Source organism: Colobus angolensis, unplaced genomic scaffold (assembly GCF_000951035.1).
Source record: "Colobus angolensis palliatus isolate OR3802 unplaced genomic scaffold, Cang.pa_1.0 Scaffold58, whole genome shotgun sequence".
Taxonomy (NCBI): Eukaryota; Metazoa; Chordata; class Mammalia; order Primates; family Cercopithecidae; genus Colobus; species Colobus angolensis.
In genome coordinates, this window is record NW_012119376.1 from 8,677,127 (window position 1) to 8,689,924 (window position 12,798).

At 44.7% G+C, this 12,798-nt stretch overlaps 1 protein-coding gene across 1 annotated transcript in view; it reads left to right on the forward strand.

Moving 5' to 3' along the window:
* MAP3K5 (mitogen-activated protein kinase kinase kinase 5) overlaps window positions 1–12,798 on the forward strand; it is a 242,708-nt gene that overhangs the window by 197,105 nt on the left and 32,805 nt on the right. Inside the window, exons 21-23 of the mRNA XM_011962087.1 lie at window positions 682–702; window positions 9,016–9,196; window positions 9,293–9,461. Of these exons, the coding sequence (XP_011817477.1) occupies window positions 682–702; window positions 9,016–9,196; window positions 9,293–9,461 (371 nt within the window). The remainder of the gene's footprint in view (window positions 1–681; window positions 703–9,015; window positions 9,197–9,292; window positions 9,462–12,798) is intronic.

The window sequence follows — 12,798 nt, forward strand, 5'->3', positions numbered from 1 at the left end:
CTAACCTGTTCACAGATATCACTGGAAATTGGTGTAAATATTAGCACAGTGTTCTTAGGCATGTGGTTGCAGCATCAGGGAGCTGTGTTCCATCAATTTCACGAATGCTGGGACCTCATACATAGTAGTCTTCAATGACATAGTAGGTAGTTAGTATGTCAGCATCTATGTCAGCATTGTGGATACTAAGGTTCAAGTGTAAGAGGGGTTAAATTTAGCCTTTTGGAGCTGAAACCCCAGATTACCATAAATGGGCCTACAGAGCCATTATAGAGCTATTGAATTTCCAAGCTCTGTAGGTAATAGGTTCTTTTAATTTTAGGCAGTAGAAAATACCTATTGTGTCTTAGGGTATATACTTCTGAATAATTACACCCCCAAAAAAAGGAAAGAAGGAAAAAGAAAGAGAATAAAGATTGCCAGCTATAAATAAAACAGCAGTGTAAAAATATAAGTACATTGTACTTTTGCAATAATTGTCTATAACTCAGAAAAAAAAAACAAGCAAAGGTTCCAATTGTTCTTGGCATTTTTTGGTGTTTATATTGGATGAGAACGGGCAGATTGAATGTTTGGAGAGGACATTGATCCCATTTCAGGCATTCACTTTTTGTTGATTTCTCAGTTTAACAACAAACCCAGCACGTGCTTATTCATGGCTGTTTGCTTTTCTTTCCACAGCTCTTTCTGCTGGATCAAATGGTGAGTTTGTTTTTACTTTGCCCACTGAGCTGAGACCTGGTGTCTCGTGTGATAAACTCCAGACTTCCCATCAAGTAGCCTCATCCTCTGCTCCCGGCTTACATTGGTGGGGGGTTGGGGGAGTACTGTAAGGATGTGTGCAGCTGCAAGCCTACCTGGGTTGTTCCTTTGGAAACCCCTCATCTTTCTCTTTCATGAGTGGGGGTGGCTTAAATTTTTTCTCCCTAAAAGCAAGATAGTAACTGTGTTTTTGACATCTTCAATTTGAGTGAAGTAAATGCTTCCTTATCTAGGAGCCAGTTGACTACCCAATGTGTTTCTTGTGGAAAGTATCAATGCCAGATACCTTCCTCTATCATCTTTGGAGTGATACATTGTATTTTTAGTGGTCAGGAGTTATTGTGCCTTTGTTTTCTAATGTTGGCGTTTACAGATCATAACCAGGAAGGTAGAGAAGGTAGATTTTCCCTAGGAAGATCCATTAAAGCATTTCAAAGAATAGTAAAGAACATGGGGCTGGGTGTGGTGGTTCATTCCTGTAATCTCATCACTTTGGGAGGCTGAGGTGGGTGGATTGCTTGAGCTCAGGAATTTGATACCAGCCTGGGCAATATGGTGAGACCCCATCTCTACTAAAAATACAAAAAAATATCTGGGTGTGGTGGTGCATGCCTATGGTCCCAGCTACTCAGGAGGCTGAGGTGGGAGGATCGCTTGAGCCTAGTGTAGTGGAGGTTGCAGTGAGCCGTGATTATACCACTGCACTCCAGCCTGGGTGACAGAGCGAGACCCTGTCTCAAAAAAAACAAAACAAAACAAAAAACGAACAGCATGGTGTTGGATTTTCCTAAGTTGGATGAGTGGTTGATTAAATAGTTCAGGGGGCTTAATGTTCATTGTGCATAGGTTCTGCAGGCCAGGGGCAGGGGCAGGTTTTTGCAGGTTGCTCAGATGCCCCAAAGCCAATCAGTCCAGAGTAGAGGCCTGTTAATTGGGGTTTCCTGGGTACAGCCTCTCTACTTTTTCTTCTTCCATGTCTTCCATTCTGAGAATCTGGGGAAACTCAGAAGAGGAAAGGCACATCTTCATGCCTCTTTTCTCCACAGACAGCCTGGGCTCCGGAAGGCAGCCTTGCATTGTCACAAAGTCAGCCGTGCAGCACTTGACAACCTTCTGACCAGCCTGCTTCTGGTATCCTAAAATGGACACTGACTTCAGAATTACACAGAAGTGGGTTCTGATCCCACTGACCCACTTTCTAAATATGGGACATGCACATTTCTTCTGTCATTCTTTGCTGGTAACATTACCTACTTCACAGATTTGGTTCTGAGAATAAAATAAAATAATATCCTAAAGGAGCCTTGGAGCTGTGCCCAGAAGTTTAGTCCATGATTGTTTTATCCCTTCCACGTGGCTTGGTTTTTGTTCGCAGGAAATAGGTTCCCACCACACACACGCATTTAGCTTCTGTGAACTCAACTATACACACTTGGCAAGAGCGTGCATGTGCGAGAGAGAGAGAGAGAGAGAGAGAGAGAGAGAATGAGATCATTTAAGTGGACAGTTCTGCCCATGTCTTCTCAGTGACTATGTACCTTAGAGTGAGCATGAGATGGAAGGTGTAAACCTGCTTAACTCTAGTCAGTCAGGTTCCCATTGCCCTTTCGCCCCTCATGCTCACACGTGGACTTGGGCCTAGAAAAAGGGGCAGTCCCCAATTCCCTGCATAATTAAACTGTTCAGACTCTCAGCTAAAACAATATCATTACATGGATGGTGTGCCTCCTCTCTGTCCTCCCTAGGAGAGCAGGACAGATGTGCTAACCAAATTAGGAGCTAAAATCCCTCCCTCAATTTTTTTTTTTGAGATGGAGTCCCAGGCTGGAGTGCAGTGGCACAATCTCAGCTCACTGCAACCCTCTGCCTCCCAGGCTCAAGCGATCCTCCCACCTTACCCTCCTGAGTAGCTGGGACTGTAGGCGCCCACTACCACACCCAGCTAATTTTTGTATTTTTAGTAAAGACGGGGTTTCGCCATGTTGGCCAGGCTGGTCTGGAACTCCTGGCCTCAAGTGATCTACCCGCCTCGGCCTCCCATAGTGCTGGGACTACATGAGCCACCATGCCTTGCTTAAAATCCCATTTCATTGTTCCCAGGTATTATAGAAAATGGCATGCCTCATGTTAATTGAAACAATGACCTATTAGCTACTCTTACTCTCCTTCTAGATGAGTGCAAGATACAGGCCTCTTCCTTCCCCAGGTACTTTCTGTAGGCCATGTATGTATTTCTCTCCAGAGCACAGGCCCACCTCTCAAGGTTCTCTACCTCCCATAACTGCACTTGGCTTCCCCTCAAGAGGGGAGTAAGAGGGTGGTGACGATGAGAGCCCCTTCCCCTTTAGAGAGAGACATGACTTGTCTCATCCTGACTGCTCTTCCATGGCCACACACAGACCCAGAGATTTAAGTAATTCACGTTAACTTAAATATTAATTGTAGAGTTATGGTGTGCACAGGAAATGTGCTAGGCCCTGAATGTATAAGGATGATAAAGACAGAATTCCTGATTTTAAAGAGCCGTTGACCTTATAGGAGAAAAACACTGGAAAAAGTCATCTCCACCATAGTGTAGTTTAGTCTGTGCAGAGGAGTCAAAAGGGAGAGACAGTGATTGAAGTCAGTCTGAGAATGCCGTTTCAAGGCAGACTCCAGTGAGGTGCACCTGATGAGTAAGAACAAATGTGAACTTAACAGGGGGATGGGGAGTGGAGATCCAGGTGAGGCCACTCCTCGCATAAGTTAATGCCAGGATGTGTGAAACTTTACTGTGTATTCAGGGAGCCTTGCTGACTCAGCAGCACTGGTGCTTAAAGTCAAAGGAGAGGGATGATGCTGGAGTGGGGAGCAGGCTCAGATCCCAAAGGGCTCCTTATGAAATGCTAAGGAATCAGCAAGGAGGGTTGGGGAGCCGGGGAAATTTTTTATCTGAAATAATATTATAGACCAGCACTGGACATATGATTCTGCAGTAAGAGAAATGTCCTGTACCTGCCCTGTCCAATACATTAGCCACTAGTCATATGTGGCTATTAGACACACTACACATGGCTACCATGGCTGAGGCACTGAATTTTTATTATTTGAATGTTAATATTAATAACCATATGAGGGTAGTAGCGACCATGTTGGACAGTGAAGCTATTGATGGATCATTCCGATAGCTGTGTGAGGATGGTTTATTTAATAACATTTATTCCATAACATTTTTAACCCTCTGCTATGCACTTGGCACTAGAATATAGGCACGAGGCACTAGGAATATAGCTGTGCCTCAGTTGGTCCCAGATCCTGCCTGCATGGATCTCTTGCAATGCTTGTTAAAAATTGAGATGCCTGACCCTTCTCAGAATCTGGAGGTGCAAGCTAAAATTCTGTACTTTTAAGTAAACCCAGATGATTCTTGTCATCACTGCAGTGTGAGAACCATTACTCTATGTTTGGCCAGCTGGAGACTGGAGGCAGGATGGCCAGTTAGGAGACTCTGTGTTGTGGCCAGACTTTGTTCCTAAACTGTCTAGGAGAAGGAGAACCATAAAGATCCCTAGTGATCATGAATAGCTGTGAGGACTTGAGGCCACCCTCACAGCAATGGAAGGGATTTAGAAAATCCCCACTTGCCCAAAGCAGGAATGTATCTAATTCCTTAAAGGTTGCACTATCTCCCTTCCATAGACGGGGACTCCCAGCAATCTAGAGTCCGTAGAGTGGCCAGTCACCCCTCCCGACTCCAGCCTACCCCTGGCCACTTGGTAAAGCTATCTCTTAGGGGTATGGGGCTCACGCCCCTTCCCATCAGCCCCTGAAATAGGGCAATGAGAATCATCTCCCTAGAGAAGCACCTTTGACGTGTTCTATCCTCAGAGAGGTTCATTCAACCTCTTTTAGACTCTTCATGGTCAACCCCATAGAGGAGGGCTCCTTAATACCTGGCAAGACATCACCTCTCTTGCAGCCTAGGGTCCCAATCACTCACGTGTATGAGCTGATGTTCAAGGAACTTGTAACCTCTGTGATATCTGGAAACTGTCACCGTGCTCCCCTGGAAATATTTATACTTGAGCTTCTTCCCATTTACAGTGATACAGAAGGGCTCTATGCATTCTCACTTGCCTGGAAATATTCATAACTTAAGAAGCTGGAAATCTCAGGCATGGATTTGATCCTATTTCCACCACAAACGTATAAAGCGACCTGTCTCAGCACCACCTGTCTCGGTCTTTCCACCCCTTACAATAGAGAAAACATTCGTTGTCCTGCAGAAGGCCAATCCCCCTCAGTTGAGTTCTGGCTCCTGTGGAGCCCCTGTGACTCCTCCAGCTTCTGCCTCTCCCAATGAGTTCCATATACACATGCTGTAGTGTCTTCTGTCCTAAACCCATCCTTCCCCTGATCTACAAATGGCCTCACTGGCTGATACCACCACCATTTTTTTTTTGGCCCCCCATCCCAGCTTCCTGTCTTGAAGTACAGTGTCGCCAGATCTCCACCTCTTCCTTCCCACCCATGTAGCGTCTCCCCTTCCACATGATCACTGGGCCTGCTCTGGCCAAGGTCTAATGAGATCTCTTCAGTCAAATCCAACAAGTGCCTTTCTCAACCTATTCAACTTCTCAGTGGCTCTCGGCCTGGATGACCGTTCTCTCTTACTTTTGCCCTCTCCTGTGTGGGCTTCCATGACACCCCATTTTCTCTGTTTTCCTCCAACCTCATGGCTGCTCCTTGTCATTCTCCTTGGCTGCCTGTTCATCCCCTTCTTTTCCTCTAAATATTGGCATTCTTAAGGGCTGAGTCTATGCTGTCTTTTTATCTTTCCCCAAATTATATCATCCTTTACTTTAAATTCCATCTCCAGCCAGTAGGCTGCTGAGGTTCTATCCAGCCTAGTCTTCTGAGCTCCAGACTCATATCCAATTGCTTTTTTTTTTTTTTTTAGATGGAGTCTTGCTGGAGGCTGGAATGCAGTGGCATGATCTTGGCTCACTACAACTTCCGCTTCCTGGGTTCAAGCAATTCTCCTGCCTCAGCCTCCTGAGTAGCCATCACTACAGGCAAACCACCATGTCAGGTTAATTTTTGTATTTTTAGTAGAGGCGGGGTTTCACCATGTTGGCCAGGCATCTCGAACTCCCAACATCAGATGATCTGCCTGCCTCAGCCTCCCAAAGTGCTGGGATTACAGGCGTGAGCCACCGCGCCCATCCCCACCAATTGCCTTCTTCATTTTTCAAACTGAACTGTCAAATAAAACCCCTTATCCACTAAAAAGAACTTTCCTTTTTGGCCTGTGTTATTTCTCATCTTAGTATATAAGTACAATATGCATCCATTCAGTTTCTTAGGCCAGAATCCTACTTTGGGGTCATTTTTGATTCTTCCTTTTGACACCCTTCACTCTGGTCCATCAGCAACTCCTGCTGGCTACCTGACAAATAGTAGATAATCCACAACTATATGTTAGATGAATGAATGCATGTGCCTAACAGAGAAGGGGACTCAATCTAGAATCAGGTTCACTCATTTAAAATCAAGCAGGCCGGGTGCGGTGGCTCACACCTGTAATCCCAGCACTTTGAGAGGCTGAAGGGGGTGGATTACTTGATGTCAGGAGTTTGAGACCAGCCTGGCCAACATGGCGAAATCCTGTCTCTACTAACAATACAAAAATTAGCCAGGCGTGGTGGCACACGCCTGCAATCCCAGCTAATTGGGAGAGTGAGGCAGGAAAATCACTTGAACCCAGGAGGTGGAGGTTGTACTGAGCCGAGATCATGCCACTGCACTTCAGCATGAGAAAAAGAGTGTGACTCCATCTCAAAAATAAAAATAAAATCAAGCCAAGGAGGGAATCAGGGCTCTGCACATAGAACATGCAGAATATCTATAAGTCCCTTTGTTTCCTTAATGAGCCATAGCAACAGGCACTGGGTTCCATCCTTAAGCATTTACAGTTTTACCTCATTAGACCTCCTTTTAGGCAGTCAGTAGTCACAGCACCATTAAAATTCACAGATATGGCACAAGTCCTCTCATTAGTGGATACTCAAAGCACACGATAGGACCAAAAAGCCAAAATACAGGATAATTCAAGACCTTACTCCCTCTCTTCTTTACATATACATACATGTACTCCACAGACACACACATACACACACAAACACGGAAACACATGATAGGAATCCCTCATCTTGTACTGTTCTAGATAGGATTTAGTCTCTTTACTCCCAAGAAACAACAGTTTTGTCTTTGAAATATGAATGATGCACACCTCCATTTCTGAATGTGGCATGCATCTTATGAAAATGGGCTGGTGAAGAAACTCACCAAGTCTCAAGGATCAGCAGTGAGTTCCACTGAAGGGCTTGCATCCCTTCTTATAAAGAGATCGCCTACTCAGTCAAGCCAAGAGATCTCCTTCAGCTGTATTCTTCCATCAGCAACATTTAACTTTAGGGGCTTGGCATCTCGTGGCAGTGAAACTCTTTCTCCCAAGTAGCTGTTTTTTTCTGTTCTGAAATCTGTTCCCCCCAAATAGCAATGATGTTGACTCTAAAGTGAAACAAGGCACACTCTAGACCTTCTCTTTCCCCAGGAAAGACTCAAAAGCAGTTCGGTGTTTGAGCCCCCTTTCAAACCTTTCTTCTCTCAGACAACCTTACTATTATCAGCACGGAAGAGGTCACCCATTTCCTTTCTGCTGTACAGCACTGCCTAAAATATGGTCCATGAAATGCTAGGCCCATGAGCTGCTCCAGAATATTTGGAAACAATACATGCCAGGCATTTCCCCTGCCATATATCATTTGCATACTGATACTTAATTGGTCAATTCAGCAACTCTTTGTGGTTTCCTCTTGCTTCCTGCCTTCTAGTGATTCAGCTACAGAACTGTTTAAATAACAGCAGATAAGTCAACCAATTCATCCTGGGGAGACTTTCCAGTTACTGACCAGTAAGGTGGTTTCCCATGAGGTCAGCTGTTCCTGAAAGCTGTATATACTTCCATCTTTCTCCCTACAGCTGAAATCAATGTCAGGAGTCCCCTGCTATCCTTGAGATCGGGGCAGTTGATTCAGTTCAGCCTAAGAGGAATTAAGTAAGAAGGAGATTCCAGGCAACAGTGGATTTCCTTTTCTGTAATTTTATACCTTCATTCTTTATTAAAATACTTTTGTAGCATTAGGATGTGTGTTTGATAAAGATGTTTCTGGCAAAAACTACTTTCTTTAAAACCAATGTTTGAGGAAATATAGGCAACTCCACCGTCTTATTCTCCATCCAAATAAAGAAGCAGCTCATGTCTACTAGAAAATCATAGTATCTGAGAACCAGAACAGACCTAGGAGATCATCTAGTCCATCTGTTTCCAAAATTTGTTTTCAGTGAAGAATCCTTTTTTATATGAATCCTTAAGCAGAACTGTGATATATGACAGTCATCATAGTTGCTGTGGTTTCAGGTATAACACGACTGGAACCTGTGGTCTAGACTTACAGCATCCCCCTCACTCATCCCAACCAAGGCAGCTCCAAGATGCTAACATAGACCCTTAAGCCCCCGAAGAACAGGCTTAAAGATTATCAATCTGACCCTGAATTTTATAAATATGAAAACTGAGACCCATAAATAGAAATAATTAGTAAAAATGAGGGGATCAGACCCGCTGAACCTGTTGCTTCCTTGACTGTTTTGGTACCCCAGAGATATCCCTCCCAAGGCCTGGGATGCCCTTTCCTGGCTGCCCTGCTGTATGGGTTTTGCTGAGCAAGGGGGGCAGTCGTAACACATGACCATCCCCTTACATAGCATAATTATGCTGCTCATTGCAACAAGATATTTGACAAAGAATATGGCATTCTTCCAGTGGGTGTTTCAGTATGTGTACATTTTTTTTTTTTTTTTTTTTTTTTGAGACGGAGTCTTGCTCTGTCGCCTGGGCTGGAGTGCAGTGGCCGGATCTCAGCTCACTGCAAGCTCTGCCTCCCGAGTTTACGCCATTCTCCTGCCTCAGCCTCCCGAGTAGCTGGGACTACTGGCGCCCGCTACCTCGCCCAGCTAGTTTTTTTTGGGTATTTTTTAGTAGAGACGGGGTTTCACCATGTTAGCCAGGATGGTCTCGATCTCCTGACCTCGTGATCCACCCGTCTCGGCCTCCCAAACTGCTGGGATTACAGGCTTGAGCCACCGTGCCCGGCCGTATGTGTACATTTTTTAAAGCCTCAATTATCTTTTCCTTCCTCTCATCACAAGCAGAATATCTCAGGAGTATATCTTTGCCAGTACCTGTGCTGGTGGAGGACACCAGCAGCAGCAGTGAGTACGGCTCAGTTTCACCCGACACGGAGTTGAAAGCGGACCCCTTCTCTTTCAAAACAAGAGCCAAATCCTGCGGAGAAAGAGACGTCAAGGGAATTCGGACACTCTTTTTGGGGTAAAGACCTGATTTTATTTGGGGTGAGAGAAGTGTGTTGTTAAGTGTGTCATTTTATAAAGGAAACTGTGATGTATGCCGCATAAATTTTCTCAGCATTCCAGATGAGAATTTTGAAGATCACAGTGCTCCCCCTTCCCCTGAAGAAAAAGATTCCGGATTCTTCATGCTGAGGAAGGACAGTGAGAGGCGAGCCACCCTTCACAGGATCCTGACAGAAGACCAAGACAAAGTTGTGAGAAATCTAATGGAATCTTTAGCTCAGGTAAATCCTTTCCCAGGTGCTTCATTTTCCAAAGGTTACATATTTTACCTGTGTCCTAACCACCTGCAGCTGTCACAGATGATGTGAAAGGCAGGAGGAAGCTGTAGTGCTCACGATAAACAAACCTACCCCAGGGGAAAAAAGAAAGCAAATCCAAAGTAGGGAATATATTAATATGAAAACAGGGAAACGCTTTTTTCACTGCATTTTTGAACATAAGCTATTTTTAAGTCAGAAGCAAATTTTTCACATTGATGACATTCCAGCTAGCCCCTACAAGGCTCTTTACTCTTCATTCATTTGTTTATTCATTCCATCAATAAACATGCTTTAAACCACATGAGTTGCTAATTCTGACAGAAGCACGAGGCTACCTGCCAGTCGCTCTTCTCAGCATCTGGGAAACGTCAGTGAATACAACAGAAGCCCGGAGCTTGTGAGGTTACATTTAGATGGAGGGCGAAGGGCAATGGGAAGTAAATTGTAGTGAGTCTTCACTTAATGTAGTTGATAAGTCCTTGGAAACTGTAACTTAAGCAAAATTACATATAACCAAACCAGTGTTACCATAGACTAATTGATATAAACAAGAGTTAAGTTCCTATGGCATATTTCTGGTCACAAAAAAATGACCAAACTCCTAAATAAAGACTAAAACACTTCTAATATTCAACATTGAAATAAATGTGAACTCTATATACATTTAAGAAAGATTAATAAAAACAAGATAACTATCTACCCAGTTCAGGGCCATAGGTGGCCAGAACCTATTCTGGCAGCTCAGTACCAAGCGGGCACCTGCCCTGGACAGGACACTATTCCACTGTAGGGCACATCCACACACACCCACTCTTACTCCCATGGACCATGCAGACACACAAATGAACCTAACGTGCACATCCTTGGGATGCAGAGGAAACCATATGTATTAGTCTGTTCTCACGCTACTAATAAAGACATACCTGAGACTGGAAAATTCATAAAGGAAAGAGGTTTAATTGACTCACAGTTCCACATGGCTGCAGAGGCCTCACAATCACGGTGGAAGGTGAATGAGGAGCAAAGTCACATCTTACATGGTGGCAGGCAAGAGAGCTTGTGCTGGGGAACTCCCATTTATAAAACCATCAGATCTCATGAGACGTATTCACTATCATGAGAACATCATAGGAAAGACCCACCCCCGTGATTCAGTTACCTCCCACCGGGTCCCTCCCATGACACATGGGGATTATGGGAGCTACAATTCAAGATGAGATTTGGGTGGGGACACAGCCAAACCATGTCACCAGAGTACCCAGGGAAAACCACACAGACATGGAGAAAATGTGCAGACTCCACACAGACAGTGGCCCCTACCAGGCCAATGAGACAACATTTGCCCAATGAGACAACATTGGGCAAAACAATGTTATTTGAGGATCTGCAGTATATAATAGTTTAGAAGGCCAAATGTACTCTGAAATAAACAAAAGCTTGTCAGTGAAACTGTCATTCCTTGTTATACTAGTTTGCTAGGGCTGTGTCTTAGTCCATTTTCTGTTGCTATAATAGAATACGTGAGACTCAGTAATTTATAAAGGAAAGAAGTTTATTTGGGCTCGTGATTCTGGAGGCTAGGAAGTCCAAGATCCAGTGGCCCATCTGCATCTGGTGAGGGCCTTGTGCTGCCTCAACTCATGGCAGAAAGTAGAAAGGCAGCGGGGCTTGAGTGGAAAAAAGAGAGGGACAAGGAGAGCCAACTGGCTTTATGACATCTTGCTTTCCTGAGAACTAACCCAGTTTCATGAGAACTGCATTAATCCTTTCATGAGCCTCATGACCCAAATGCCTCTTTAAAGACTCTGCCACCTCTCAGTATCATTACATTTCCACATGAGTTTTGGCAGGACAAATCATATCCAAACCAGGGCAAGCAACCATAACAAACTATCATGTACTGGGTGGCTTAAACAACAGAAATATATTTTCTCACAGTTCTGGAGGCCGAAAGTCCAGGATCAAGGGGTTGGCAGGTTTGGTTTCTCCTGAGGCCTGTCTGCTTAGCTTGCAGATGGCCACCTGCTTATACACTCAAATGGTCTTTTCTGGTGCATTTGCAGCCCTGGTGTCTCTTCCTCTTCTGATATGGACACCAGCAACATCAGTTCAATTGGATTAGGGCCCCACCCTTAAGACTCACTTAGTCCTAATTATCCCCTTTGAGGCCCTGTCTCCAAATATATCCCATTGAGCATTAGGGCTTCAACATGTGAATTTGGAGGACACAGAACCATAATACCTGGGAAAATGTGTTCCCTGGAATTCTGTGTACAGATACAAGGAAGAATCCCCTTCCCAAATATTCACCAGGAGAAAAATGGATTTTCCTCAGCCCCAAGCTTCTTGTGGATACAACCTCCCACAGACACGGTTATCCCTGGTATGACACTTCTCATCCTCTTTTAGTTCAGTGGGTACTGGGAACTCATCTACCTGCCTCCTTTACCGTGGCCTCCACCTGTCCTTCATGATCACTGTGGACTACTGCTCATAGCTTCTTCCCTCCCTGTGTCCTGAGGAAATAGCTGCAAGAAAAGGTTGGGGCTGGAGGAGTCCAGCCAAGTTTTTAGTCTTTCAGTACAACAGTTTACCTGTTCTCATCTTTTATTGAGATATAAATGGAGCAAAGCTCTCTCTTGGCTCTTACTAAACAATCTCAGCCTGTCTCTGTCTTGAGAACCTCACTGTGCTTCTTTGCTAAACATTTTATCGCCTTTGGAATTCCCTAACATCCATCTCTTTAGATCTCACAGAAGGAGCTGAAAGGCCATGTATGTGCCAGTAGGGCCTCGGTGCAAGGAGAACTGAAATGAGTGTCTTCTACACGCTCTCAAAAACCTTGACTTGGGTCCTAAAGGAAAGCTGTCTCAGGCAGTTACTCTGAGGCGCAGGAAGAAGGTGCTCTAGAGTGAGGGGAAGCTGGCCTCTGAGTCGGGGCTCTAGAGTGCTCTAGAGTGAGGGGAAGCAGGCCTCTGAGTGTCATACATGCTTCGTGGCGGTGGAGACTGGAGTGGTCTCGAGCCATCAGCTTTCTCTCTGGCCTTTCCTTTGGCTCACTGTGATCATTCAAGGACTGAGAACAGGACTGGGTTGATCCAAGAAGAGGAACCAAGCTGGATGGAGAGAGCAGCTGGGCAGCACTCGGAGTTCATTCATTTATTCAACAAATACTTACTGAGCATCAGTCAAAGGCCAGGCACTGTAGTATGTGCTGGGGATACCCTGGGGAACCGAACAAAAGTATCTGCATCCCCTTGAAGGTGATATTCTAGTGGAAGAAGAAAAACTATACATA